We start from the raw sequence: 27,546 nt of genomic DNA on the forward strand, positions 1-27,546 counted from the left end.
TTGCAGGTTCAACCCCCAAGGTTTAGCAGGAACTGGCCTGCCAAAAATTGGTCCTTTTCTGACTCCACAAAATTTCAAAGGGGCAGGAATAGACGTTCCAGAGGCAGAAACCAATCCAGAGGAGGGGCCTACAGAGGACGACAGTGGCAAGGTAACAACAGAGGCACAGACACAGCCACTGCCACTACATCAGCACAACCACAGTGACTTAATCCTAACTCCGCCTACCAGGGAACAAATAGCAGCTCCTCTAGGCGGAAAGTTAAACTTATTTTCAAAGAACTGGCACTACATAACAAAAGACAAGTGGATTTTACAAACCATAGATCAAGGTTACCGGTTTCACTTCCACACTTTACCAGTCAAAAGAGGAATGCCAAATCTACCTCCAAATCAAAAAACAGAGGCTCTACGCCAGATAATGGAGTTAGCAAACATGAGAGCTGTGGAAAGAGTGCCAACAGCAGAACAAGGAAAGGGGTTCTATTCCAGACTATTCCTAGTTCCAAGAAAGGAAAAAGTTGGAGACCAATTCTCGACCTGTCCACCTTAAATACATACATCATTGTCCCAAAATTCAAAATGCTGACCCTACAGCAACTTCTTCCCATGCTGGGCAAGGAGTCTTGGCTGGTAACTCTAGATCTCAAGGAGGCATACCTGCACGTCCCCATTCGACCAATCTGCAGAAGATACCTCAGATTTCTTGCAGGATCAGAGCACTATCAATTCTCAGCATTGCCCTTTGGCTTATCTACTGCCCAGAGTATTCACAAAATGCCTGGCATCAGTAATCGCCCATTGCAGACTACAGGGAATTCAAATTTACCCATACCTGGACGACTGCCTACTACAAGGGACAACAAAAGCAAGCTGACAACAGATTTACAAAGGGTCATTTACTTGCTACAAGGACTGGGATACACAGTCAATTTACAAAAGTCAAGGCTGATACCATCCCAAACAAGGACATTCTTGGGCTGAATTGGACACAGTACAACAAATGGCATTCCTGACTACAGAAAAACAAAAGAACTTCCTCTTTACTTCTTGGCACTAACAAAACTGAACAAGTTAACAGCAAGAAAAGTTCTGCAGGCCTTGGGCTTCATGGCATCATGCATAATCTTGGTCCCATTTGCCAGACTACATATGAGGAAACTACAGTGGTACCTAAAGAATTTATGGTCCCAACACAGACACAGTCTAGAAACAGAAATCCCACTAATTCCATGCTTAAAACAGGAGTTCCTATGGTGGGCTCAGGCATGCCAGTCAAACCCAGGCCTACCCTTTCGCAGATGTCAACCAAGCCAGACCATCACAACAGACGCTTCAGACCTAGGATGGGGCCCACATGCTGGACAAATGCGTGCAAGGATTGTGGACACAGGATCAACTTCACCTACACATCAATCTAAAAGAAATGCTGGCAGTAAAACTGGCAATCCAAAAGTTCAAACCATTCCTCAAAGAGGGCCAGTTGATGATAAGGACAGACAACACCACAGTCATGTGGTACATCAACAAACAGGAGGCACTCATTCATACCCCTATGCAGAATGACCTTGGAGCTGTGGACCCTGGCACTCAGCTACTACATTCAGTTACAGGCAATATTTGTACCGGAAAGACAATACTCTAGCAGACATATTAAGCAGAACCACTTCGATGCCACGAATGGAAGCTGCACCCGGACATCTTCAAGACCATCTCAAAGAAATGGGGAATGCCACAGATAGACCTATTCGCATCACCTCTCAATCACCAGCTCAAAAATTCTGCACAAGGACATTCCACCCACTAGCATGGAAAGTGGACTCACTCTCCTTCAACTGGAAAGGCCTAACAGCATATGCATTCCCACCTCTTCCTTTGATACACAAGGTACTACTAAAAATCAAGGAAGAACGTCCAAGGATAATCCTGATAGCTCCAAACTGGCCAAGACAACACTGGTACCCACTACTGAAGAGCATGTCTCGAACAATATGTGGCCAATACCCTGATGCCTTTGATGTTAACTCAGAACAACTACAGCATCATACATCCAAACCTAGAAACGCTGCAACTGACTGCATGGAACATCACATAGCAGCAGCTAATCCAGAACTTTCCCAAAGAGTTAAAGACATTATTCTTGAAGCACGCAGACCTTCAACAAGAAGGAACTATGCTGGAAAATGGAAAAGGTTTGTCATTTGGAGTACGGAAAGAGGAAAAGATGTGTCAAACATAGATATGCCTAACATTCTGGAGTATCTGGCCGAACTTCTTCATTCAGGCCTGTCCTACTCCTCCATCAAGATACATGCATCAGCTATTTCAGCAGAATACAGCTTTGATCCACCTGTTTTTCACCCTTTGCTCAGGCAGTTCCTCAGAGGAATCAAGAATGTAAAACCTCCAAGGAAACCACCATTACCAGCTTGGGATTTAAACTTTGTGCTAGAAAAGTTGACACTATCACCCTTTGAACCAGCAGCAACAGCAGACCTACAACACCTGTCATGGAAAACTGCTTTCCTACTGGCAATTACTTCAGCAAGGAGGGTTTCAGAACTACAGGCCTTAATGGCAGTGCAACCCTTCCTAATCTTCCACCAAGATAGAGTGTCCATGAGGACTAATCCTACATTTATGCCCAAGGTGGTATCCAGAGTATCTTTAAACCAGGCAATCCACCTACCTACCTTCTTTCCCAACCCACAAAACAGAGGGAAAGAATACTGCATACCTTGGATGTACATAGGCAGTTACGCTACTACTTGGACAGAACAAAAATAGCAGAAAGACTGACCAACTTTTTGTAGCCTATGCAACAGGAAGGGAAGGAAAAGCTATTTCAAACAGACAATCTCCAAATGGATAGGAAATTGCATACGATACTGTTACTCCTTCCATGGAAAACCAATTCCACAGAACATAAGACCTCATTCTACAAGGGCAACAGCCACTACCACAGCCTTCTTACGAGGAGTGGCAACCAAAGACATTATTGAGGCGCTACTTGGACCTCCGTGCATACATTTGCCAAGCATTATAATTTGCCTCTATATTCCAGATCCCGAGCAGGATTTGCCACTGCTGTACTGCAAGGGATCCTAAACACACCATAATCTACTTTTATCCTCCTCCCCTAGTTGGCTATGGTATTCTACCCACTTGTTATGACTGCAGATGCATCCATGAAGGACATAGTACAGTTTTGTACCTACCATAAATGTAGATGTCCGAACTGGATAGCATCTGCAGTCAGGATTACCCTCCCTTATACTTCTCTGTGGTACTCCTAGGGTGTTTACCCTCCTAATAGCTAGCTGTTGGGGGGGAGTCTTTTATGGTGTATTTGTTTGTATATATGTACATATATGCTTATTTTTGTGTTTACCTCTATCTATTTGGAAACATTGGCATCTATCCAAATTTTAGCCTGCAAGAGGGCTACTGGCATCTGGGGCAAGAAACACTGAGGAAAATGGCGTCGGCTGATGCTTTTATACCCGCAGACCAACAGAGATGACGTCGGGTGGAGTGCGACATCAGCCGAAGCCGGACCCGGACTTTGGAATCCGGCCGACTGCAGGGCTGCCTGACGACAGGACAACCCACTTGTTATGACTGCAGATGCTATCCAGTTCGGACATCTACATTTATGGTAGGTACAAAACTGTACTATCTTCGAACATCTACATTTATGGTAGGTACAAAACTGTACTTTACCTCAGCACAGGCCTCTGGCTATACCTCCTGTCTTGGACATCCTAGATGATGTTTACTCGGAGGCCTGCCTTAACCTGGACACTCTACCTCCAGCTCCAGTTAAGCCTGACAGGTACTGCAGGGTTCCTGACTCGCACCAATTTCTATACAAAAGCCATGCTGCTGACCCAGAAACCATCTCACAGGGCCCCAAGGGAGTTAAGGCCTCCATTGCCAAAAATCCATTGCCTTCCGAGAGAGATTCCAGATCCTTAGAAAGGTGGGGAAAAAAGGTATATACCTCTGCTACCTTATCCATGAGGGCCTTAAACTGTCAGTTTCATATGCTAAAATACCAACAGTTTTTGTTATCACAATTGAAAAGTAAAATGTCACAACCTGAACAACCAGACATGAAGGAGTTGCAGGATTTGATGCATAGTGCAGAACAAGTGGGTAAGCATACCTTACAATGTGGTTTTGATGCTCTAGAGGCCTCATGCAGAGCTGCTGTTACAGGATCAGTCATACGTAGGCATGCCTGGCTCAAGGAACAAGCCTTGCCTGATCATGTCAAAGCTAAATTACTAGACGCCCCTCTTCAAAAGGATGTACTATTTGGTGCTAATGCTGAGGAGGTATTAAGGAAAATGGAGGAAAAGGCTAAATCAATGCAAACTGTGAAAGAATTTCTACAGGTTCAACCCCCACGTTTTAGTAGAAATTGGCCTTCCAAAAACTGGTCCTTTCCTGCCACAGACAGACCCCAAAGAGGCAGATACAGGTGCCCGAGGGGCAGAGGACAATCCCAAGGATCGTTTAGAGGCAGACAGTGGCAAGCTCCGACACAAAGAGGTGGTGAGGGCAACTCGCAATCTTTCAGAAAGCAAACCCAATGACTTTCCCCTTTGCATGCCAACCAGGTCTCAAATGGCAGCCCCCTTAGGAGGAAAGCTGGCATTATTTTCAAAAAATTGGCACGTTGTCACAAAGGACAAATGGATCCTGGACATTATAAACAGAGGCTACAAATTCCATTTTCACACCCTTCCAAAAATGAGAGGCATGCCAAACCTGCCACACAATCAAAGGGCAGAGGCACAAAGGCAAATTACAGATCTCATAAACATGAAAGCTATTCAAGAGGTACCTACGCACGAACAAGGTCAAGGTTTTTATTCCAGGCTATTTCTGGTGCCAAGGAAGGAAAAGATTGGAGACCTATTTTGGATCTATCCATCCTAAACACATTTCTACTCGTACCAAAATTCAAGATGCTCACTCTACAGCAACTTCTTCCCATGCTGGGCAAGGAGTCTTGGCTGGTAACATTGGACCTCAAGGAGGCTTACCTGCATGTCCCAATCAGACAAAATTGCAGAAGGTACCTCAGATTTCTTGCAGGTTCAACCCATTATCAATTCTCTGCATTGCCGTTTGGCTTATCTACTGCCCAGAGTATTCACGAAATGCCTGACATCAGTAATTGCCTACTGCAGACTTCAAGGGATACAAATATACCCCTATTTGGACGACTGCCTGACCCAAGCGGACAGCAAGCACATTCTTCTGAAACATCTGGCTTATGTAATAATGTTATTGAACTCTCTGGGATACACAGTCAACAAAAAGAAATCAAGGCTAATACCCTCTCGGAAGATAATTTTCCTGGGTGCCGATTTGGACACAAACACCCAGATGGCCTACCTCACGCCAGAGAAGCAGGGGCAACTAATTCAATACTTCAGAACACTAGCAAATTGCACCAGGCTGACTGCAAGGAAAATCCTGCAGGCTCTGGGATTCATGGCATCTTGCATCTTACTAATCCCATGTGCAAAGCTGCATATGAGGAAACTACAATGGTACCCGAAAAACATATGGGTGGGAGGATGGCATAATAGTTAAGGTGTTTGCCTTACAAACAGAAGGTGCAGAGTTTGATTCTCACATGGGGTAAGTGGCTAGGCTTAAAAGTGGCCTGCAAAGGCAGTTAGCCTAGTACCAGCCTATGAACCTATGAACCTATGAACCTATATGGTCTCAACACAGCCACAGTTTGGAAACAATAATACCACTAATTCCATGTCTGCAAAAGGAATTTCTGTGGTGGGCTCAAGTATGTCAAACAAACACAGGTCCTTCCATTCAGCAAGCCTCAAGCAAATCAAGTCATCACAACAGATGCCTCGGACTACGCCTGGGGGGCGCACATGACAGATCGGTGCATTCAGGGCAAATGGTCCCAAAAAGAAAAGCACCTTCACATCAATCAAAAAGAAATGCTAGCAGTAATAAATGCTTTTATAGCTTTCAAGGACCTTTTACAACCAGGTCAACTATTGATAAGAACGGACAACACCACAGTTATGTGGTACATAAACAAACAGGGAGGAACACATTCTTACCCCCTATGCAGACTGGCCATGTCACTTTGGAACATGGCCATGGACTTACAAATGGAACTACAAGCACAGTACTTGCCAGGCAAGGAAAACACGCTGGCAGACAACCTAAGCAGGAATATGACAGATCCACACGAATGGAAACTGCATCCAAAAGTTTTTACAGAAATAATCCAAGAATGGGGAAGGCCAGACATAGATCTCTTTGCCTCCCACAAGAATCATCAATTGACAAAATTCTTCTCAAGGATCTTCCATCCAAAGGCCTGGAGAGTGGACGCTCTCTCTTTCAGTTGGACATCAATGACAGTTTATGCCTTGCCTCCTCTTCCTCTGCTGCCCAAAGTTCTATTAAAGACCAAAGCAGACAGACCAAAGATGATTCTCATTGCTCCGGACTGGCCAAGGCAACACTGGAACCCACTCCTGAGGAGCCTGACGCATTCCCCACCATGGACCCTGCCTCTAATGCCACTTCTTCTGACTCAGCACAGTTTCAAAACTCTTCACAGCCAGCTAAAAACACTCAATCTAGCCGCATGGAAGATTCCTTAGCATCACAACAGGCCCTACTCTCCAAGGAGGTGCAGGATGTCATTTTGGAGGCCAGAAGGCCATCAACTAGAAAAGCTTACTCCGCAAAATGGAAACGTTTTTGTGTCTGGAATGAGAAAAAGGGCCAGGATCCTGGATAACTGAATTTACCTCAGATACTACAATATTTGGCTGAACTGCTACGCAGTGGACTTTCTTTCTCCTCCATCAAAATACATGCCTCAGCCATTTCTTCAGAATACAACACTGATCCACCTTTATTCTCTCACCCTCTCTTAAGACAGTTCCTCAGAGGGGCTAAGAATTTAAGGCCTCCAAGGAAACAACCAATACCTGCTTGGGATCTTAATTTCATTCTGGAAAAACTGACCTTGCCTCCCTTTGAGCCAGCTGCCTCATCAGATTTGCAATATTTGTCCTGGAAAACAGCTTTCCTTCTGGCTATCACCTCAGCTCGTAGAGTTTCAGAACTACAGGCTCTCATGGCTGTCCAGCCTTTTATCATCTTCCATCAGGACAGTTTCCTTACGAACCCAACCCGTCCTTTATGCCTAAAGTGGTATCCAGGGTAGCTTTAAATCAGGCCATACATTTACCTACTTTTTATCCTAATCCTCAAAACAAAGGGGAGAGATTACTACATTCCTTGGACATCCGCAGACAACTGCGTTATTATTTGGACAGAACAAAGCCTTTCAGAAAATCAGAACAGCTCTTTGTGGCCTATGCGGTAGGAGCTCAAGGGAAGCCAATTTCCAAACAGACAATCTCAAAATGGATAGCCCACTGCATACACTTTTGCTATTCCTTTCATGGCAAAACTGTTCCTACAGGCATTAGAACTCATTCCACCAGGGCCACAGCCACCTCTGCAGCCTTCCTCAGAGGAGTTCCTACCAAGGATATTTTGGAAGCAGCCACTTTGAGTTTTGTGCATACCTTCTCCAAGCACTACAACCTACCATTATACTCCAAATCTAGAGCAGGCTTTGCCACTGCAGTCTTGCAGGGCATTTTGGCTCCTCCTAGTTCCACCTAGTGCCTACCACCCCTTTCTTAGCTTTGGGATTCTACCCATCTGTTATGACTGCAGCTGTATGCACGATGAACATAGTACAGTTTTGTACCTACCATAAATGTAGATGTTCGAGTGCTAATACAGCTGCAGTCCAGGTTTCCCTCCCTCCTTCCCCTCTTGGGACAGGCCTATAGGCTAACACATCCTCATACAACCTGATTGCGGTATTCATTTATGATGTATTTGCTTGCAACTACTGTATTTTGATTATATTGCACTGCATTATCACACAAATTTATGTATTGCCTTCATTCTGGGGGCACCTGACATCTGGGGCAAGAAAAACTGAAGAAAATGGCGTCGGCTGGTTCCTTTATACCCCTGTCGCACTGACGTCAGGGAAGAAGCGACGACAACCGACGCCGGACCTAGACTTTGGAATTCGGCCGACCGAGGACCCGCCTGATGGCAGGAGAACCCCCATCTGTTATGACTGCAGCTGTATTAGCACTCGAACATCTACATTTATGGTATGTACAAAACTGTACTTTTCAGCTGCATGTTATTGGATTGCTTAAACAGAAAATTAGGTTTCCTGATTGTGCTGAAAATAAGGATTTACAGGATTTAATGCATTCTGCTGAACAAGTTGGTAAACATACATTGCAATGTGGTTTTGATTCACTAGAGGCATCTTGCAGGGCTGCGGTAACTGGATCTGTACTTAGAAGGCATGCTTGGCTTAAGGAGCAATCCTTGACAGATCATGTTAAAGTGAAATTACTGGATGCTCCCTTAAATCAGGACCTCCTGTTTGGCAACAGGGCAGAAGTTGTCCTTAAAAAGATGGAGGAAAAAGCTAAATCTATGCACACTGTTAAAGATTTTTTACAAGTACAACCTCCAAGATTTAGTAGGCATTGGCCTTCTAAGAATTGGTCCTTTCCTGCCTCTTCCAGACCTTTTCACTCTGAACCCAGATCCAGCAGAGCACCCAGGCTTTAGTCCCAGGGGATGCACAGGACTAAGCAGTGGGGAGCCTCCTCTTCCAAATCTGGGAGTAATAAAACTACCCCCTATGGTAAACTGTCTCTATGACAACTTTTTAAAATTTCCAAGCACTTCTCAACTGACTGCCCCTTTGGGGGGAAGGACTGAACTTCATACAAAGAACTGGGGACTCATTACCCAGGACAAATGGGTTTTAAATACAGTGTCCCAAGGATACAGATTTCACTTCCACACGTTACCAACTTCAAGCGGTTGGCCGGAACTACCTCCAAATCAGCAGGCAGAGGCCCAAAAGCAAGTACTCTCTCTCTTAAGCATAGGGGCTATTCAGTTGGTACCAGAAGAAGAAAAGGGACAAGGTTTCTACTCAAGATTTTTCCCAGTACCCAGAAAAGACCATTCATGATGTCCTATCCTGGACCTGCCTACTCTAAACACCTTTTTGGTGATTCCAGAATTCAAGATGCTGAGTCTTCACCAGTTGCTTCCTATGCTAAGCAAAGATGCCTGGTTGGCAACACTAAATTTAAAGGAAGCATACCTGCACATCCCAGTCAGGGAATCTTGCAGAAGATATCTATGCTTCAAAGCAGGCTACACAAAGTATCAGATGTTCATCGTGCTATACTGCTGCAGTCATCACACTTGGGTTATCCTGTCGTCAGGCGGTCCCGCAGTTGGCCGAATCCCAAAGTCCTGGTCCGGCGTCGGTTGTCGTCACCTCTTCCCTGACGTCAGTGTGACAGGGGTATAAAAGGGACAGCCGACGCCATGCAAATATACCAATACCTGGACGATTGTCTAATTCAGGCAGAAAACCAGGACATACTTTTGAATCATCTGGCTTTTGTGCAAAGGGTGCTAACTTGTCTGGGGTACACCATAAACGAAAAGAAATCACACCTGGTACCCTGTCAACAAATTATATTCCTGGGAGCAAGCTTGAATGCAACTTCCCAGATGGATTTCCTCATGCCAGAGAAACAAATTCACTTGACAACCTACTTCAAACAAGTGGCCACAAAAACCCTGCTAACTGCAAGGCAAATACTACAAGCCTTGGGGTTCATGGCCTCCTGCATTCTTCTAATTCCATATGCAAGACTGCATATGAGGAAGCTACAATGGTATCTAAAAAGCCTATGGTGTCAACATTCTCAGGATCTAGAAGCAGTGATTCCTATCACTCCTTGTCTATGCCTAGAGTTCCTTTGGTGGGCAGAGGCCTGCCACCAAAACAAGGGACTACCATTCACACTAACCCCTGCCACCCAAACCCTAACAGCAGACGCATCAGACTATGCATGGGGGGACGCACCTGACAGGGAAGTGCATTCAGGGCAAATGGAACCCAATTCAAATGCACCTTCACATCAGTCATAAAAAAATGTTAGCTGTACAGAATGCTCTGATAGCTTTCAAGGACCACATTCTTCCAGGGCAATTAATGGTAAAGACGGACAACACCACTGTTATGTAGTACATAAACAAGCAGGGGGGTACACATTCTTACCCCCGCTGCAGACTAGCCATGGCATTGTGGAACACAGCTTTGAGCTACCAAGTGCATCTACAAGCTCAGTTCCCGCCAGGAAAACTAAATACACTGTCAGACGGACTAAGCAGAAACCTCATGGACCCACATGAGTGGAAATTGGAACCAAGGATTTTCAACATGTTGAAAAGCAAATGGGGGAGCCCAGATATAGACCCGTTTGCCTCCCCCCAGAACTATCAATTGGAAAAATTTGCGCAAGGACTCCCCACAGACAAGCTTGGAAGGTGGATGCTCTGTCCTTCAGCTGGAAAAACCTATCAGTTTATGCCTTTCCTCCTCTGCCCTCCAAAGTACTACTAAAGATCAAACAGGGCAAACCAAGGATGATTTGATTGCACCAGCCTGGCACGCCAACACTGGTACCCCCTCCTGTGCAGTGTGTCACTGTTGGCCCCATGGCACCTGCCTCAGACTCCTACCCTGCTGTCTCAGCAGGAGAACCAGATTCCGCACCCTCAGCTTCAAACACTGAACCTAGCAGCCTGCCTAATTACCTAAGCTCTCCTTTACCATCCCTCAGTAAACCAGTGATGGATGTCATTTTAGAGGCAAGGGGGTCTAGTTCTAGAAAATTTTATGCTGAAAAATGGAAAAGATTCTGTGCCTGGAACCAATCTCAAGGGATGAGCACAGCAGTGCCCAATTTACCTCAGATTTTACAATACTTAACTGAGATGCTTCACAAGGGCTTGTCTTTTTCCTCAATAAAAATTCACGCTTCAGCCATTTTAGCTCATTATAGCACAGAACCTCCCCTCTTCTCACATCCTCTGCTCAAGCAGTTCCTCAGAGGGGCCAAAAATTTAAGACCACCCAGGAGAGCTCCATCTCCAGCTTGGGACCTTAACTTTGTATTGGAAAAAAACACCCTTCTTCCTTTCGAACCAGCTGCTACTGCAGGTTTAAAATTCCTTTCTTGGAAAACAGCTTCCCTTTTAGCCATCACTTCAGCAAGAAGGGTATCTGAATTACAGGCCCTTATGGCAGTGGAGCCATCGTCTTTCACGCGGATAGGGTGTCCCAGAGGACCAGTCCCTCTTTCATGCCAAAGGTGGTATACAGTGTGGCCTTTAATCAGTCCATTCATTTGCCAACCTTCTTTCCTAATCCACGGACCAAAGGAGAACGGATACTGCACTCCTTAGATGTGCACAGACACCTTAGATTCTAATTGCAGGACTAAACCTCAAAGGAAATCTGAACAACTGCTGGTGGCAATTGCTGCAGGGACAGAGGGGAAGGCTATTTCAAAGCAAAACATTTCCATATGGATAGGCCATTGCATTAATTTCTGCTATAAGCAACATGGAAAACCTATCCCACAGGGGATCAGACCCCACTCAACCAGGGCTGCATCTACCTCTACAGCCTTTCTCAGACATCCTAGAAGCTGCTACCTGGAGTTCTGTACATACTTTCACCAAGCATTACCATTTGCCAATTTTTCTCTAAATCCAGAGCTGGCTTTGCCACTGCAATTTTGCAGGGCCTTATAGCTGGTCCTAATGCTATCTAAATTCCTCCTCCCATCCTTAGCTTTGGGAATCTACCCAAATGTAATGACTGCAACAGTGAAACACGAAGAACATAGTACAGTTGTGTACACTTACCATAAATGTAGATGTTCGAGTGTATTCATTGTTGCAGTCCTGGTTACCCTCCCTCCAGCCCCCTATTTTTTTTGGCTATACCTCTTCTCTTCTTTTCAATGCTTAAAAGCTTTGTGGTGTATTTGCTTTTTTGTTTGAAATATAACCTTGTATATCTATAGATTTAATTGCTTCCCATTAGGGGGGCACCTGACATCTGGGGCAAGAAAAACTGATGTAATGACATCGGCTCCATGTTTTATACCCCTGATGACCTGACTTCGCGGAAGAAGAGACAGTAACCGACGTGGGACCCAAGACTTTGTTAATCAGGCCGACTGAGGGCTACTGCAAGCAGATAACCCAAATGTAATGACTGCAACAGTGAATACACTCGAACATCTACATTTATGGTAAGTGTACACAACTGTACTTTTCTCCAGTTCCTGTAATACTGTCACAGTCCTGGTTTCCTTCCTTAGTGAGGAGCATTATTTTGGCTACTCAAAAGCCATCTACAAAGAAGGTGTATTCCACTAAATGCAAGACATTTCCTATTTGGACTAGGCAACGGAATGTGGATCCCTTTTCAGTCCCTTTTCCTGATGTTTTGCTCTTCTTATCTTCCCTTTTTCAGGGTGGTGTAAGTTTTTTTTACCATTAAGCTCCAGCTGGCTGCCATCTTTAATTTCTGTATTAACGATGAGCCTACCTTTTCTTCTAAACTGATGCAAAGCCTTTCTGAAAGGAGTTTTTATTCTTGGACCTCTTATTAAGGATCCATCCCTGCCATGAGATTTGACCTTGGTGCTGCAGTCCCTAATGCAAAAAGCTTTTGAACCAGCTGGTTCTTGTGATATTAAGTTCCTTTCCTGGAAGACGGCCTTTTTAGTGGCCATTACTTCTGGCAAAACGGTCTTGGAAGTGCATTTATCCACCATTTTTGATCTTTTATAAGGACAAGGTATGTCTTAGAATAAATCCTTCCTTTCTTCCTAAAGTGGCCTTGGAAGCAAATCTCTATCAATCGATTCAGCTACCGGTCTTCTTCCCTAATTACTCTTATAAGGAAGAATGTATCTTGCATTGTTTAGATGCCCACAGGCAATTGCGTTTTTATTTAAAAAGGACTGAGGAATTAAAAAATCGGAACAACTCTCTGTGGCCTTCCCTCAGAACAGAAAGAGCCAGGCAGTTTCCAAAGTGACCATTTCCAGGTTGATTGCTAGTTATATTTTCTTCATTTATACTAGTCAGCATTTAGAACTATCCAGACCAGTTAAGGCCCGCTCTACTAGGTCTTTGCTACATCATCAGCCTTTTTGGCTAGACTTTCCCTTAATGAGATTTGTGCTGCTGTGACTTGGTCTAATCCACACACTTTCATTTAGCACTACAGATTGGACTTTGTGACTAGGAACAGGGCTTTTTTGGTTCCTCTGTGCTCCGGCATATTCTTCTTTGAGGGTGGGGATTCTGACCCATCTGTGATGAATAATGACTCAAAGAGCTTCAGATAAAGTGTTGTGTACTTACCATAATTTGACATCTGTGCTGTCCAGTGTCATTATTCATCACATTCCCGCCCTCCTTCCCCCTTCCTTTTTGGGGTTCTGGTGAAGCTGAAATGGCTTGTATTTCATGAGAAATTTTTGATCTTCTGTTGCAGTTTGTTTCTGCATTTCAACTAATTTAGCAAACTCGATCTGAGGGTTAGAAGGTAGCAAGGGATTATGGGAAGGGGAAGAGCATGAGCTCTGTAGCTGTCTGAGAAGTTGCCGGTTCGGATCCAAGGTTGGATCAGAGACCCATCTGTGATGAATAATGACACTGGATAGCACAGATGCCAAGTTATGGTAAGTACATAACTGTTTTTAACTGTTGTGGGTATAGGGGGCCACAACCGCCCATGCAAAACATTGTAAAATTGTTTTCACACATGATATATGTGCATCTGTATATGTCAGAGACAGGCAGACAACAAGTGTGGTTGACCTGTTAAGAGTCAGCTGCCTCTACATTAATCAATTGGTGATTGAACTTTTCTGGATGTCAGACATCTCAATATCTGCATTGTATGGGGAAAGCTTTATATGCTTGACATTAGTGAAACCATCAGGTTATTTATTGCTATTAGTTTCTGCCTCATATAACTTCCAGCAGTTGCTGTTTTATGGTAGCTGCAGTTATAGTTAGATCAAGGATGAATATCTTATTTGAATTTGGATGAGTGACCCTTATAAGTAGTCTCATACATGCATGGATTACTGTCAGGTTTCCTATGTATACATTTGTGTATCAGTGAGACTAATTTTCATTTGCATGATTTTGGACACATTGTGTGTGGGACTTTTATTTTGCACTGTCCCAGGGGCCTTACAGGACTAAGCAGTGGGGAGCCTCCACTTCCAAATCTGGGAGTAATAAAACTCCCCCCTATGGTAAACTGTCTCTGACAACTTTTTAAAACTTCCAAGCACTTCTCAACTGACTGCCCCTTTGGGGGGAAAGATTGAACATCATACAAAGAACTGGGGACTCATTACCCAGGACAAATGGGTTTTAAATATAGTGTCCCAAGGATACAGATTTCACTTCCACACGTTACCAACTTCAGGCGGTTGGCCGGAACTACCTCCAAATTAACGGGCAGAGGCCCAAAAGCAAGTACTCTCTCTCTTAAGCCTTGGGGCTATTCAGTTGGTACCAGAAGAAGAAAAGGGACAAGGTTTCTACTCAAGATTTTTCCCGGTACCCAGAAAAGACCATTCATGATGTCCTATCCTGGACCTGCCTACTCTAAACACCTTTTTGATGATTCCAGAATTCAAGATGCGGACTCTTCACCAGTTGCTTCCTATGCTAAGCAAAGGTGCCTGGTTGGCAACACTAAATTTAAAGGAAGCATACCTGCACATCCTAATCAGGGAATCTTGCAGAAGATATCTATGCTTCAAAGCAGGCTACACGCAATATCAGTTCTCTGCACTGCCCTTTGGCTTATCTACTGCGCACAGGATATTCTCAAAGTGCCTAGCTCCAGTCATTGCATTTTGTAGGCAAAGAAATATGCAAATATACCAATACCTGGATGATTGACTAATTCAGGCAGAAAACCAGGACATACTTTTGAATCATCTGGCTTTTGTGCAAAGGGTGCTAACTTGTCTGGGGTACACCTTAAACGAAAAGAAATCACACCTGGTACCCTGTCAACAAACTATATTCCTGGGAGCAAGCTTGAATACAACTTCCCAGATGGCTTTCCTCGCGCCAGAGAAACAAATTCACTTGACAACCTACTTCAAACAAGTGGCCACAAAAACCCTGCTAACTGCAAGGCAAATACTACAAGCCTTGGGGTTCATGGCCTCCTGCATTCTTCTAATTCCATATGCAAGACTGCATATGAGGAAGCTACAATGGTATCTAAAAAGCCTATGGTGTCAACATTCTCAGGATCTAGAAGCAATGATTCCTTTCACTCCTTGTCTATTCCTAGAGTTCCTTTGGTGGGCAGAGGCCTGCCACCAAAACAAGGGACTACCATTCACACTAACCCCTGCCGCCCAAACCCTAACAACAGACGCATCAGACTATGCATGGGGGGCGCACCTGACAGGGAAGTGCATTCAGGGCAAATGGAACCCAATTCAAATGCACCTTCACATCAATCATAAAGAAATGTTAGCTGTACAGAATGCTCTGACAGCCTTCAAGGACCACATTCTTCCAGGGCAATTAATGGTAAAGACGGACAATACTACTGTTATGTGGTCCATAAACAAGCAGGGGGGTACACATTCTTACCCCCCTGCAGACTAGCCATGGCATTGTGGAACACAGCCTTGAGCTACCAAGTGCATCTACAAGCTCAGTTCCTGCCAGGAAAACTAAATACACTGTCAGACGGACTAAGCAGAAACCTCATGGACCCACATGAGAAGAAATTGGAACCAAGGATTTTCAACATGTTGAAAAGCAAATGGGGGAGCCCAGATATAGACCTGTTTGCCTCCCCCCAGAACTATCATTTGGAAAAATTTGCGCAAGGACTCCCCACAGACAAGCTTGGAAGGTGGATGCTCTGTCCTTCAGCTGGAAAAACCTATCAGTTTATGCCTTTCCTCCTCTGCCTCTGCTCTCCAAAGTACTACTAAAGATCAAACAGAACAAACCAAGGATGATTTTTATTGCACCAGCTTGGCCATGCCAACACTGGTACCCCCTCCTGTGCAGTGTGTCACTGTTGGCCCCATGGCACCTGCCACAGACTCCTACCCTGCTGTCTCAGCAGGAGAACCAGATTCCGCACCCTCGGCTTCAAACACTGAACCTAGCAACCTGCCTAATTACCTAAGCTCTCCTGTACCATCCCTCAGTAAACCCAGTGATGGATGTCATTTTAGAGGCAAGGGGGCCTAGTTCTAGAAAATTTTATGCTGAAAAATGGAAAAGATTCTGTGCCTGGAACCAATTTCAAGGGTTGAGCACAGCAGTGCCCAATTTACCTCAGATTTTACAATACTTAACTGAGACGCTTCACAAGGGCCTGTCTTTTTCCTCAATAAAAATTCACGCCTCAGCCATTTCAGCTCATTATAACACAGAACCTCCCCTCTTCTCACATCCTCTGCTCAAGCAGTTCCTCAGAGGGGCCAAAAATGTAAGACCACCCAGGAGAGCTCCAACTCCAGCCTGGGACCTTAACTTTGTATTGGAAAAAAACACCCTTCTTCCTTTCGAATCAGCTGCTACTGCAGGTTTAAAATTCCTTTCTTGGAAAACAGCTTCCCTTTTAGCCATCACTTCAGCAAGAAGTGTATCTGAATTACAGGCCCTTATGGCAGTGGAGCCATCATCTTTCATGCAGACAGGGTGTCCCAGAGGACCAGTCCCTCTTTCATGCCAAAGTTGGTATCCATTGTGGCCTTTAATCAATCCATTCATTTGCCAACCTTCTTTACTAATCCACAGACCAAAGGGAAACGGATACTACACTCCTTAGATGTGCACAGACAACTTGGATTCTAATTGCAGGACTAAACCTCAAAGGAAATCTGAACAACTGCTGGTGGCAGTTGCTGCAGGGACAGAGGGGAAGGCTATTTCAAAGCAAAACATTTCCAAATGGATAGGCCATTGCATTAATTTCTGCTATAAGCAACATGGAAAACCTATCCCACAGGGGATCAGACCCCACTCAGCCAGGGCTGCATCTACCTCTGCAGCCTTTCTCAGACATCCTAGAAGCTGCTACCTGGAGTTCTGTACACATACTTTCACCAAGCATTACCATTTGCCAATTTTTCTCTAAATCCAGAGCTGGCTTTGCCACTGCAATTTTGCAGGGCCTTATAGCTGGTCCTAATGCTATCTAAATTCCTCCTCCCATCCTTAGCTTTGGGAATCTACCCAAATGTAATGACTGCAACAGTGAAACACGAAGAACATAGTACAGTTGTGTACACTTACCATAAATGTAGATGTTCGAGTGTATTCATTGTTGCAGTCCTGGTTACCCTCCCTCCAGCCCCCTGTTTTTTTTTGGCTATACCTCTTCTCTCCTTTTCAATGCTTAAAAGCTTTTTGGTGTATTTGCTTTTTTGTTTGAGATATAACCTTGTATATCTATAGATTTAATTGCTTCCCATTAGGGGGGCACCTGACATCTGGGATAAGAAAAACTGATGTAATTACATCGGCTGCATGTTTTATACCCCTGATGACCTGACTTCACGGAAGAAGAGACAGCAACCGACGTGGGATCCAAGACTTTGTTAATCAGGCCGACTGAGGGCTACTGCAAGCAGATAACCCAAATGTAATGACTGCAACAGTGAATACTCGAACATCTACATTTATGGTAAGTGTACACAACTGTACTTTTCTCCAGTTCCTGTAATACTTTCACAGTCCAGGTTTCCTTCCCTAGTGAGGAGCATTATTTTGGCTTCTCAAAAGCCATCTACAAAGAAGGTGTATTCCAGTAAATGCAAGACATTTCCTATTTGGACTAGGCAACGGAATGTGGATCCCTTTTCAGTCCCCATTCCTGATATTTTGCTCTTCTTTTCTTCCCTTTTTCAGGGTGGGGTAAGTTTTTTTTTACCATTAAGCTCCAGCTGGCTGCCATCTTTAATTTCCGTATTAACGATGAGCCTACCTTTTCTTCTAAACTGATGCAAAGCCTTTCTGAAAGTTTTTATTCTTAGACCTCTTATTAAGGATCCATCCCTGCCATGGGATTTGACCTTGGTGCTGCAGCCCGTAATGCAAAAAGCTTTTGAACCAGCTGGTTCTTGTGATATTAAGTTCCTTTCCTGGAAGACGGCCTTTTTAGTGGCCATTACTTCTGGCAAAACGGTCTTGGAAGTTTAGGCTGTGTGCATTTATCCACCATTTTTGATCTTTTATAAGGACAAGGTATCTCTTAGAATAAATCCTTCCTTTCTTCCTAAAGTGGCCTTGGAAACGAATCTCTATCGATCGATTCAGCTACCGGTCTTCTTCCCTAATTACTCTTATAAGGAAGAATATATCTTGCATTGTTTAGATGCCCACAGGCAATTGCGTTTTTATTTAAAAAGGACTGGGGAATTAAAAAATTGGACCAACTCTCTGTGGCCTTCTCTCAGAACAGAAAGAGCCAGGCAGTTTCCAAAGTGACCATTTCCAGGTTGATTGCTAGTTATATTTTCTTCGTTTATACTAGTCAGCATTTAGAACTATCCAGACCAGTTAAGGCCCGCTCTACTAGGTTTTTGCTACATCATCAGCCTTTTTTGCTAGACTTTCCCTTAATGAGATTTGTGCTGCTGTGACTTGGTCTAATCCACACACTTTCATTTAGCACTACAGATTGGACTTTGTGACTAGGAACAGGGCTTTTTTGGTTCCTCTGTGCTCCGGCATATTCTTCTTTGAGGGTGGGGATTCTGACCCATCTGTGATGAATAATGACTCAAAGAGCTTCAGATAAAGTGTTGTGTACTTACCATAATTTGACATCTGTGCTGTCCAGTGTCATTATTTATCACATTCCCGCCCTCCTTCCCCCTTCCTTCTTGGGGTTCTGGTGAAGCTGAAATGGCTTGTATTTCATGAGAAATTTTTGATGATCTGTCGCTGTTTGTTTCTGCATTTCAACTAATTTAGCAAAGTCGATCTGAGGGCTAGAAGGTAGCAAGGGATTATGGGAAGGGGAAGAGCATGAGCTCTGTAGCTGTCTGAGAAGTTGCCGGTTCGGATCCAAGGTTGGATCAAAGTCCCATCTGTGATGAATAATGACACTGGATAGCACATATGCCAAGTTATGGTAAGTACATAACTCTTTTTAACTGTTGTGAGTATAGGGGGCCACAACCGCCCATGCAGAACATTGTAAAATTGTTTTCACACATGATATATGTGCATCTGTACATGTCAGAGACAGGCAGACAACAAGTGTGGTTGACCTGTAAGAGTCAGCTGCCTCTACATTAATTAATTGGGGATTGAATTTTTCTGGATGTCAGACATCTCAGTATCTGCATTGTATGGGGAAAGCTTTATATGCTTGACATTAGTGAAACCATCAGGTTATTTATTGCTATTAGTTTCTGCCTTGTATAACTTCCAGCAGTTGCTGTTTTATGGTAGCTGCAGTTCTAGTTAGATCAAGGATGAATATCTTATTTGGATTTGGATGAGTGACCCTTCTGAGTAGTCTCATACATACATGGATTACTGTCAGGTTTCCTGTGTATACATTTGTGTATCAATGAGACTGATTTTCATTTGCATGATTTTGGACACATTGTGTGTGGGACTTTTATTTTGCACTCATGAGTAGAGAGGCACATAGCTCTCAACCCTCCATCTCCAAAATGTGGAACACTGTCTCATAATGTGGAACAAATGGGCAAAATGTGCAGCACATACTTGCAGCTTGCTAGCAACTTTAACTGAATGGTTAAATGTGTTGTTATTTAGTTCTAAAAAGTTCTTTGAGTGACATAATACAATCCAGTATTATTTTCCATGGCTAGTAGTTAAAAAAAGTTCTAAGACTAAATGAGAGACGCACACTTTCAGTGTGCAACAGAGAAGAATATGGGGTGTTTAAGACTCAAAATGAGGAATGTTCCTCATAATGAGGTATGCTTGAGAGATATATAGAGGCAGTGCTAAGTAAAATCCTGCTAGTCTTGTACTCAAGCAAGTCATAGATGTTTTTCTTAAGTCATTAGAACGGTTTTAAAACTGCCTTTGTGTAAGAAGGCATTTATTCTGTGAGACATAATATTACCATTTGTTTACAAAAGAACAGTGAGTGATTCCTGAGTGAGGAGTGTTTACAGCTGTACCAGTAAACATGTTTAATTTTTTTCTCAATGTAGTGCTGCATAGATGATTATGAAGATCTAGTGAAATTACTTCTGGAATCCGGAGTCAACGTAAACATCTGTGACAGTGAGCTGTGGACACCATTGCATGCTGCAGCCACTTGTGGTCACACACACCTGGTGGAGCTGTTGATTGAACAGTTAAGTATATGTGACAATAGTAATAATTAAAATTGTTGGTTGAACAGTTACATACGTATGAAAATAATAATACAAAAAAAGTAGCATTTGTGAATTAGTTTTGTAGGTAATGAACTTGTAAAACCTGGAGACTGTGTAATAATTAAGATAAACAGATGGAAGTAAATTATGTTCTGTAAAGTGGGTTTAATTCTTTCAGCCAGTGTTGGTTATTTATAACTTTCAAGTGTAGTGCAGTTATATAAATTCTAATTAAGCATACCAAGCTGAGTTGTGTTCAGCTGCCTACACGGAAGTAACCACGTGTTAAGTAGCCCTGTATGTGAAGATGAGAGTGGTAGATGTGGGGCTACAGTCGGCCTTTTCTTGGTTGAAATGGAGATGGCAGTGAAATAATAAAGCAGAGACTTACTGAAACAGCAACTCTGAATTGGTTCTGATCTGTAAATGACAGAAACAGTGGAGTTACTTTTCTCTAGGGATGGTGCCCCTTTTATCTGCATCACCTTCTTCACTTTTATGAATTAGCATGGTACAAAGGGCACAGGTGTTAAGAGAGCATCAGCCCCTCCCCTTATAAAATGGAATTAATAGTAAAATAAGTAAATAATTAAAAACACTTACAGAAGTCACATCACTGCAAGGAGAAAAATTACCGCAGTGTTCCTGCTGTCTACCTTTCTGTTAGATATTTAAACGTACCTGTGTTTAAAAGTGTTTGACAGGGTTCACACAGTGCCACAGTGGATAGTGTTGTTGACTCACAGCAAGAGGTTCCCAGGTTCAGTTGGGGTGCCTTCTGTGCAGAGTCTGCATGTCCTCCCTATGTTCACTTGGGTTTCCTTCGGGTACTTCAGTTTCCTCCCACATTATAAAGACATGCAGTAGGTGGTTTGGACATTCTAAATTGGTCATAAGTGTGTGTTTGTGTGCGCGGGTGTGTGTGTGTGTGTGTGTGTGTGTGTGTGTGTGTGTGTGTGTGTGTGTGTGTGTGGAAGAACTACTGCGGCAAGGCTAGCCACCTGGCGGTGTAAACCTTGGCTCTAGATGATTGTCAGTGTTGAAGTGACACCCCAACCCCATGTACAAAATGGGAAAAAGGGGTTGTGGATGGATGGATGGCTTTATGGATGGGTGGATGGAGACTGATGTCAGTCCTAATCAAGTACTGACTCCTCTCACTTGCTACTCATGCACACTGTGGCTGTTACCATGATGGATTTAACCAAGCATTTGCATTTCGGATGTCATCTGTTATGTCAGTTTCACCCGTTTTGTCAATACTTTCCTTCTCAGTACCTTTGAACAAATCATTGTTGCTGGAAGGCAGGCACTTGTCCAAAAGTGATTACAGTTGGGTTAAAGAAGCTTGTGGCTTCAGTTTTGTTTTATATACCAATTCAGCTTAGTAGTTTATTTATTCAAGCAAATATGTAAAGCAAAGTGGCAGACATTTTAGATCATTTTACATTTTCTCTGTCAGCTGTAAAAGCCACAACTGTGACCTATTTTTTGTATCCAGAGTAATGTTATGCGTCTGAAGTTCATAGTTTGCTTATTTCATGACTTTTTAACTCTGCTGTATTTACCCTAGCTTCCATGCTGTATAGTTTGTTTTTCATACAGCTGTTGCTTTTAATTTGAGGAAGTGTTCCTCATGCTGCTATGCTTTTGTTTATATGCCAGACTTTTATGGGGATGTTTGAACAAAAATGTATATATAGGCGTTCATTTTTTTCTCAAGTTGTAGTTTGTTTGTCACTGCATTGACAATACAGTGTGTATGTACAGGATGTGAACATCATAGTGCATTTTTATTTTAAGAGTTGAATGAAAACAAATTTGAATTAACATTTTCCTGCAGTATTACTAAATCTCAAGTATACTTTTTTGGGGTCACCTTAATTAAACATCCTTCCAGGATGTAAAGAAAAAAGAAAAAAATTGTCTCCACATAGTTGCAACCTCCCCATACATTGTTACCTTTGCTGTAGGGCTTGTAGTTGTAGAACTGATTGTGTTGTAGAACCTAAAATATCAGTGTTAGACACTGATATGATTGTTAGTGTACAGATGACTTACAGTAGTTTCTTTAACAGAAATTAACTTTTAAGTTTGGTACCCCATAATATTTTGTAAGATAATTGTAGTAATTTTATTAAGTAGTCCGTAACATTTGAAAGGTTATTGTTGCAGTTTTTATGATGTAGATGATGAACGAGAAGAAAAGAGCAGCGCCAAGATATTTTTGTAGTAGTATGTAAGGGTCTATATTAGCGTATCAAATGGACTAAATAGCGAAAGCTATTTAGTCAATCCGATACTGTCGGAATGGCAAAATAGCGAAGACATGGAACATCAAATTTTTTCCCAGGGAAAAAATTTGGTGGGCCGTCTTCGAGACTTTGTCATTTCCTCCACTATGGTGCGATCTCAGAGTTGGTATATTTAAATAGGGGGGGTGTGGGGAGAGAAGACCCCCACTTACCTTTGTGTTTAAATCTTTTTATTTTTTATTTTTTTTTTGCGGAGCAGCAAATTTTTTCCCTGGGGAAAAAATCGTTGTTCCGTGTGTTCGATATTTTGTGGTTTAGACATTATCGGTAAGATGAAATAGCGTTCGCTATTTTAATCGTATGATGATGTAATATAGATGCGTATGTAACATAGTAAAATGTCTCAGCCTAAGAGGTGTTGGAAGTATGTCACAAATTATTAGTAATTTGGTAAAAAAAATCCTGTTGTATATAAAATGTGGTAAAATATACAAGAGTACCAGATATTTGTCACAGGTCAGTAGAAGTAAGGTTTATTTTGAAAGTGTTAGTTCACACAAGGGACTTAACCCTGTGGGGCCTGCTGTAGTTGTTGTGTTATTAATACATTTATTGTGATAAATGTCAAAAGAAGAATGTTAAGCAAATGTAGTTTTATGTTCAGTAATGTGATTTACATATTTAATTTTCCTTGCATCTTGGTATAAATATAGGACAGACTGACAAAAGTTTAACACAAAATTTTGTACATTGCAGCATTCAGAACTGAGCAATGAAATGCAGCTGGAAAATGTTATGATATACAGATTGTTCTTTTGATTTCATTGGTTCATTTTTTTTTGCAAATACATTTATTTGAAAGTTTTAGCAAATATAACAAAATTGCAAAATCCAACAAATATGAAAAAAAGTAAATTGATATGTTTTAATTGCTTTATTGTCTTTTGTATGAGTTATGTTTTGTATATTAAGTCTTGTCATAATGGCAGAATATTTGAAGGCATTAACAGAAGTGCTGGAGAGTTACTCTGGATTGGAAAATAAAGCTGAACTTGATTTAGTTGTTTTGTTTTTTATTTTTACCTTCCAGGCTTGTATATTTACTGTCTACCCCTTTTATGTCTTGTGATTTTTTTTTTTTTTTTTATATGTTTGTTTAGGTGCTTAAAACGTTCTGTAAACATGGAAAGGCGGACCATAAACAAGTAGCACTAAAACTGTGCTGTATGGTTAGAACAAATAAGTTAGGAAATAAAACCAGAATCTTTGTACAGGTTCAGATGGGACTGTCTTAAATAGGTTGTATTTAAGTGACCTTCAAAAAGAGACCTCAAATTGCATAGTTTTATTTTTATTTATTTAGGTTCATAGGCAGGTACTAGGCTGTTGGCCCTAGGGCCTATATAAGCCTAACCAAAAAGGTACCCTGGCTTTCGCCATCCAAGAAAATTATTTTCCTGTGCCACTGTCGAGCAGAACCACAGAAATGATCCCTGGAGTGAATTTCCTTTTTCCCATCCAGTTATCAAGATTTTTCTTGAAGAGTGCTAATGAGGAGCTTTGTTTGATATAGATAGGTAGTTTGTTCCAGAGTATGGGGAGTCTCTGGGACAGGAATCTATCCCTCCACCGTGTCCTGTTTATTGTGGTGACCAGGTTTAGGTCCCTAGAGCATGTAGCTCGGAGGGATTGGGATTTCTTTAAGTGGAGCATGTCCAACAGCTCTGAGTTTGACATAGCATTGTATGTTAGGCAGAGATCACCTCTGAGTAGGCGATATGGAGTAAAGCTGGAGTTTTTTGAGACTGTCTGCGTAGGGCATCTGTTTGAGGCTGGTAATCATCTTTTTGAGGTATTTTTGCGGCCTTTCCAGTTGTTGTAGGTGTCTTGTGAGGTACATACCAAAAGGGGCGTTGTACTCTATAATGGGTCAAATGAGTGACGAGTAGAGGGGAACAATTACCTCTTTTTTTCTGGATGAGAAACCTTTTGTGATGAGGTGTGCCACGGAGAAGGATTTCCAGACTACTGTGGCAATGTGATTATCAAAGGAGAGACCACTGTCCACCTGTGTCCTAAGGTCTCTTATCACACTTTCAGTGTTAAGTAGACTACCGCCTATGTGGTAGTTCATGGGTCCAGAGTTTTTATCAAAAGGGGTGACAATGCACTTTTTGGCATTGAGGTTGAGACCATGGCTTTGACATCAGGCATCTGTCTCACTGAGGCCCTTTTGTAGGATGTCTACTTCGTTAGGAGTTTCGATTGTGGTTCCTAGTTTGCAGTCATCTGCGAACTTTGTTAGCCAAAGACCTTCTGTATTAGCCTGTACTTCAGAGAAGTAGATACCAAACGGGTGAGGACCCAGGACTGAACCCTGTGGTACTCCACTTGTCACTGGTCTAAAGTTGGATTTGAAGTCTGCTACTTTCACATTGTGGGTTCTGTCAGTGAGCCATTTGGCAACCCATCTTGTGACATAGGGATTTATACCTAGTTATAGTGAGTTTATCTATAATTCCAGAGTGGGGGATGGTGTCGAAAGCCTTGGTGAGAATCTAGATAGGCTGTGTGAACCACCTTACCCTCGTCTGCAGCATTGGTGACTGCTTCAAAGAAGTCTATCGGGTTTAGGAGACATGATCTGCCTTTTGCAAACCCGAACTGGGTAGTGTCCAGAGTCTGGAGATTACCAGTGTCTTAGTTAATAAGTTCCATGATGATGCATTCCATGGCCTTGCAGACCAGGCTCGTCAGGCTAATGGGGCGGTAGATCCCGGGGTCCGTGGTGGCTCCCCTTTATGGAGTAGGATAACCGTCACTGTGCACCATTCAGTGGACACAAAGCCTGAGGTGAGGCTATGATTGAACATGTTACTTAGGTGGGGTGCCAGTTCATTTTGTAGTTTATGTAGAATGCAGCCTGGGATGTTGTCAGGTCCCATGAATGCTGTGTTCTTGGCTTTGGAGAGTGTGTTTTTTACCTGTGCAGCCGTGATTACAGGAACTTTGCATTCTTCCGGTATAGAGGGGTAAAGTTAGCACTGAACCTATCTGCCAGGATGTTGGTAATATTAGTTGATTCTGTATATTTAGTGCCATTGTGCTGTAACTCAGAGCAGATCTGAGTGTTGCCATTGAGATGCTTGACAATAGCTATAGAATGCTTTGTGGTTGTCTTTAGAATCGGTGGCGATTTTGTTTCTGTAACTAGCTTTGGAGTATTTTATGAGGGATCTCAGCTTCTTACCGAGTCTGACCAGGGAGTTCCTCCAGTCATGTGATTTTACTCTTTTTTTGCAACAGTTTCTTTCTTCTGTTTTAGAGTTTGTTTATGGCAGGGGACCACCAAATTAGTTTCATTTTTTTGTAGAATAGCATCTTGGTTCTGTTAGGGAATGCACGATCCATGCACTCGTGTAAGTGCTTATAAAGTGCATTTGTGTAGGATTCAGCAGTCATACCTCTATTGTCCATCTGCATGGGTGTCACAAAGTTTTGCCACTTCTGTTTTAAGAAGCATGAAGTTGGCTTTGGAGAAATTTTTTAAGGTAGTTTCCTTGGTGAGGGGTGGGGGCAGGATGTGAATGCCTAGGGTAATTAGCTTGTGGTCGGATCTGACCAATGAGAAATTGACCTTTGGTGTGGAACATCAAGGAAAAACTATCTTACACTTGTTGAAGGTTTACCAGTGAAAAAGTGAAGCAAACAAAGAAAAAACCTCTATTGTGGTGGATTTTTGCTGTGGTGGAATACCAGAGGATTTTTCTTTGTTTTGGTGTGGAACATCGGTCACACATGTTGGTAATGACCAGGTCTAGGATATTGCTGCCCCTGGTGGAGATTTGGATAAGTTGATCCAAGGCGTTGGAGTTTATGAATTCCAGAAAACGTTGAGCAAAAGAGTTGGAACATGAGTAGTTTTCCCAGTTAATGGTAGGGTAGTTGAAATTGCCCATTATTAGGGTGTTGGGTTGTACCCTAATATTTTCCAGTGTATCAAGAAATGAGGAGTGGGAATCATAGGGCATGGTGAGGGAGCTGTAGCAAGCTACAATTTGGATTGTGATCTTGCCCAGAGTTAGTTGCACTCAGATAATCTCAGATGCATTATGCTGAGCAACTAGCCTGGAGGTGTGGATATCTTAAATGAATATGGACACACCTCCACCTTTAGTGTTTCGGTCCAGGTTAGGTGGCCAAAAGGTGTGGTATGAATTATAGCCTGGTAATGCAGGGGTGCTCTCTGGAGCCTTGAACCAGGTCTCTGACACTGCACAGATGTCGATGTTCTCCATTTTAAGGAGTACCTCGAGTGAGTGCATTTTGAAGTTTAGACTTCTAGCATTGAGTAGCAATACCCTCAGATTTTGCTTGCTTGTACCTGTTATGATGGTGAATTTGTCATTTGAACCTTGCCTAAAAAAGGCACTTTAGGGGTGGCAAGAGCCTTAGCCAGTATCCGGAATCCCAAGGGCGACAGGTGCAGGCCATCTCTGGCAAAGCATCATGGTCTGTCGATCATGTCATCCCAGGCAGACAGATACTGGATCCCCTTAGAATGACACCAGAAGCTTAGCCAATTGTTGAAGTCAATCATTTTGTCCTTGTACTGTGGTATCATTCTGGGTGATGACAAGATGCTACTCAGAGCAAGGGTCATACCTGCCTGGGATAAAAGATCGGAGAGCTCCTTCATGTCTCTTTTAATGTAGTCCAGGGAGGTACGTCTCAGGTCATTCACACCAACATGGACAATGACAGGGTCATATTTGTACTTGTTGCGGAGTGACCTGAGTGTGTGCATTATGTGGCGGATCCTGGCAGCTGACAGGCAGCTGACAGTAACTTTCTCCTTGTTAAGCCTGGTGAGTGAAACATCAGTGTGCCTGACTATAGAGTCA

At 42.9% G+C, this 27,546-nt stretch overlaps 1 protein-coding gene across 1 annotated transcript in view; it reads left to right on the plus strand.

Annotated features, from left to right (window-relative positions):
• PPP1R16A (protein phosphatase 1 regulatory subunit 16A) overlaps positions 1–27,546 on the plus strand; it is a 1,191,114-nt gene that overhangs the window by 378,985 nt on the left and 784,583 nt on the right. Inside the window, exon 3 of the mRNA XM_044067426.1 lies at positions 20,220–20,365. Coding sequence (XP_043923361.1) covers positions 20,220–20,365 — 146 coding nt within the window. The remainder of the gene's footprint in view (positions 1–20,219; positions 20,366–27,546) is intronic.

This window comes from Protopterus annectens, chromosome 3.part1 (genome assembly GCF_019279795.1).
Source record: "Protopterus annectens isolate FY-2018-M chromosome 3.part1, PAN1.0, whole genome shotgun sequence".
NCBI lineage: Eukaryota > Metazoa > Chordata > Ceratodontiformes > Protopteridae > Protopterus > Protopterus annectens.